The sequence below is a fragment of the Fonticula alba genome (genome assembly GCF_000388065.1).
Source record: "Fonticula alba strain ATCC 38817 unplaced genomic scaffold supercont2.1, whole genome shotgun sequence".
In the NCBI taxonomy this organism is placed as follows: Eukaryota; order Rotosphaerida; family Fonticulaceae; genus Fonticula; species Fonticula alba.
The window spans coordinates 2,081,426-2,085,177 of NW_009242971.1; the positions used below are offsets into that span (position 1 = coordinate 2,081,426).

The 3,752-nt window shown below is 62.4% G+C and overlaps 1 protein-coding gene across 1 annotated transcript in view; it reads left to right on the forward strand.

Moving 5' to 3' along the window:
• The window catches only part of H696_00458 (hypothetical protein), a 3,522-nt gene extending 297 nt beyond the window's left edge, over positions 1-3,225 (forward strand). The window contains exons 2-7 of the mRNA XM_009494313.1: positions 73-849; positions 1,025-1,164; positions 1,250-1,343; positions 1,516-2,018; positions 2,189-2,479; positions 2,632-3,225. Coding sequence (XP_009492588.1) covers positions 73-849; positions 1,025-1,164; positions 1,250-1,343; positions 1,516-2,018; positions 2,189-2,479; positions 2,632-3,160 — 2,334 coding nt within the window. The 3' untranslated portion in view covers positions 3,161-3,225. The remainder of the gene's footprint in view (positions 1-72; positions 850-1,024; positions 1,165-1,249; positions 1,344-1,515; positions 2,019-2,188; positions 2,480-2,631) is intronic.
• The last annotated feature ends 527 nt before the right edge of the window (positions 3,226-3,752 follow it).

Consider the following 3,752-nt stretch of genomic DNA (forward strand, 5'->3'; position numbering starts at 1 on the left):
CCCGTGCGGCTTCTTTCCCTGTCCCGCCCCTCCCCCCCCCCCTCTTCTGCCCGTCCTCGACTCGGGGTGTAGGCGTACGTCCTCTGTGCCGAGGCCCTGTGGCAGTTCGATTCCTTTGAGGAGGCCAGTGAGTGCCTGGCCTTTGCCCAGGCAACAGCCATTCGCCGGCCGGAGGTCGTGCAGCTGCCACCGGCCGAGGATGGCCCAAATGGCCCGTACGCCGGAGACCGGTACACGCCAGCTGGGCTGATCCAAAATGCCCCGGTCGTGGAGCGCCTTGCGCTTTTGGTGCGGACGCACCGGCAACATACTGGCCCGGCGTCTGCCGCCCTGCTGGATGCCGTGGCGGGGCTCACGCCGGACGCGCGCGACGCCTTTCCCCTGCGCCCCAGCCCGGACCAACTGCAGGCGTCTCGCCGCCAGGCGCAGATCCGCCTGACGCAGAGCCTGGCCCACTGCTTTGCCTTCATCGGCCCCAGCTCCACCGCCAGTGGTCGTCGTCGGCCGGCCGCCGCCGCTCCGATGTCCAGTAGCTCTCGCCCGGGCGACGGCGCTCCCGCCACCAACCGCCTCGGGCTCCGGCCGATCCTCACGGCCAAGCGCCTGCGCACCATCGCCCCCGCCTCCACCCAGACAAGCATCCTTTCCTTTGCCCGCCCGGCGGCCGTCGAATCCCCGGATGCCGATCCCCAGGCTGCTGGAGGCAGTGAGGTGGGCGAGGACACGGCTGTTTCTCCATCCTTGGCCTTGGCTCCGGGGGGATCGAACTACCTGGATCAACTGACCTCGGAAACGATCCTGCAGATTGCCGCCTGGCTGTCGACCAGCGACCGGCAGAATTTGGTCCGCGTATGTTGACACCCTGCCTCCCTGTGCCCGCGCCTTCGCCATGTCCCTCCCGCCCTTCCCCCATCGCCACCCCTCGCGTCCATCATCGGCATGCTGGTCGCTGATCTCTTTTACGGCCCCCCTGACCCGGGTGCTGCCCCCGTCTGCTGGCTGCCTGCTTTGCCCCGACACACAGGCGTATCCCCAGTTTGAGCAGCTGATTGAGGGGCACTTTTCCGATCCGCGATTCTTCTGCTTCAACGATGAGCGCTCCAAGGCCATCTTCCGGCAAAAGAGCAACTGGATCCAGCGGGTCTCCATCCCGAACACCATTACGTACGTCCTCCTCGCGCCGCGCCCTTGCTGGCATATCCTCGCGCTCGGCATTCCGGTCTCACCTTCGCCTGTGCATGTCGATCAGACGCATCTCCCTGTCCAACACCATTGGCAAGTGGGTCCTCCAGTGTCTCCAGGCCAGCCGGCCGAATCTCGTTCATCTGGAAGAAATCGATGTGGTGCGTGAGTGCTGGCAGCCTCCTCGATGTGTATCTTGTTGCCCTTCTTGCTGGTGCTTTTCTCCCCCTTCCCTCCCCCCGCCACTCTCTCTTTCTCTCCCTCCCTCTCTCTCTCTCTCCATCTCGCCTCACCGTAGCCCGGATCACTGATCCTCGTCCTCCCGCCCGCCAGTCTGACCTGCGCGCCACGGAGCTCGAGCTCGGTGACATTTTGCTCCGGCTTGTCCGGACGTCAGGCTCCCCGAACGGGAAGCTGCGCGTGCTGAACGCCAATAACACCGATCTCTCGCTGAGTGTGCTCAGTGAGCTGGCCACTGCCGCCGGCGGCAGTCTCACCAAGCTATCCATCCGGCGTTGCCCGATCATCTTCTCCACTCTCGAGGTGGACGACCGGTGGCATCACATTCGCAAGTCGGGCTTCCTGCGCAATCTCCGGGATCTGGACGTGTCATCCAACAACAACGCCAAAGATGGGCATCTGCAGAACTTCTTGCGACCCTACCGCCAGGAAGACGGGACCCTCATCAGCCACCTCGAGCGCCTGGTAATCTTCCAGTGCTTTCGGATATCACTTCGGGTGCTCCTTTGGTTTGCCCTCCCCCAGTGTCAGTACAGTCTGCAAGAGGTGTGCATCACGCCAAAGGACAGCATGACCAATTCCCCGCCGCTGGAGGAGTGCGTTGTCCTCGTGCCATCCATCCTTCCTCCTCTTCCTCCTCCTCCCTGTGGGCTCTTGCAACACACCCGTCTTCGCCCGCCGGCCGGCCGGCCGGCCGTCCGTCCATCCGTCCATTCACCCCTCCCCCCTCCCTGCTTACTAACTTCCTCCCGGCGTCCTTGTCCAGCCTCTCCGATGTCATCGCCTGCACGCAGAACACCCTCTCCCAGATTTGGATCAGCTGTTGCCTGGCTGCCAATCCCAGCCTCCTGCAAGCCATCGGCACCTACCTTGGACCACGGGTGAATTTGACCGGGGTTGTCTCGGCCAACAGCTCCCCGACATCCATCCCTCGGCCGTTGGACTCCACCGGCATGCCTTTCTTCAAGTTCCTCTCGGTTCTGGCCCTTCAAAATGCCCGGTTCTGCAACGATGAAACGCTGCCGGTGCTGGCTCCGGCCTTGCATCTCCTGACTAAGTGCGCTCCCCGATCCGAGCCCCGGGCGAGATCTCCCTCCTCTGTCTCTCAGCTTCTCTCTCTCTCTCTCTCGGGCTCCTGATGCTGACATGCCCCCCTTGACCTGTCCCATCTGCTTCCTCTCCCTCTCGCTTTCCCTCTCCCCTCTTCAGGCTCATCATCAATGATGCCACCTTCACGAAGGTCGGCCTCCGGCGTACCATCCTCGATGTCCATCGACACGCCGTGCAAACGATGGAGCGTCTCCAGCATATGGACATGGTCAACATGCGTGGGCTGCCCCGGTCGGATATCCACGCCAAGGGGTTTGTCCTCTTCCCGAATCTCGAGCAGCTGGATTTCAAATCGTGCGCCGGGTTCTGTGACGAGTCCATGCATTTGATGTTCGGGTTGACCCTGGCTGAGGATGGTCAACGTTTGCCGATTATTCCCGGCCTGGCGACCAACGGCCACAACTCGCCCCTGCCCCAGCTGGTGGATGTCAATCTCAACCAGACCCCCATCACCATGGCCGGGGTCCGGGTGTTGGCCTCGCGTCAACGCAGCTGTCTCCAGCGCCTGGCGCTGATGTTTCTACACCCCTGTTCCGACCCCACACGCACGATTAGCATTGATCGCGTTCGCTCGGCCGTCGGCCCTGGCTGCAAGATCCTGCTCGACAATGTTGACGACGACGACTGACCGACACTGTTGGGAGACCAATCCTGCGAAATAGAGGACAAGGAGGTAGCCTTCGAACATTCAAGCAGAGTGTTGGCTTGGGCATTGTGTGTTGTGTGACTTGCAGATGGGGATGGGAGCTGGGAAAAGGGGCGAGAGAGAGAGAGAGGAGGGGGGAAAGTGAGCGAGGGCAAGGGAGGGAGGAAAACGTGCTAATAGACGAATTCAGAGTGAGCGATGCATACACACACCCACACACACTCTTACAAAGTACAACGAGAGGCGCCCAAAAACTCACCTGGGCCAGATCCACTGCCCTAGGAAACAGGGCGCGCGAGGAAAGTTCCCACACCAAGCAAGTATTCCTCTTTCTCCGTCTCGGCCCCCCCCCCCCCCCCGAACGGGCCCCTGCTGGCGCAGATCGCGGCCACCGATCGGTGCATCAGCTGTGTGCGCACATGTGATCACGCGTTTTAAGATCCTTCCAGGCCTCAACGTGCTACGCGGCCGGTATAGCGGCCAGGCACCTGGCGAAGAAGAAGAAGCATGCCCCCCTGTGGCGCATGGAAAACGAGGCACGCCGATTGGACACAATTGCGTGAGCACAGCCCCC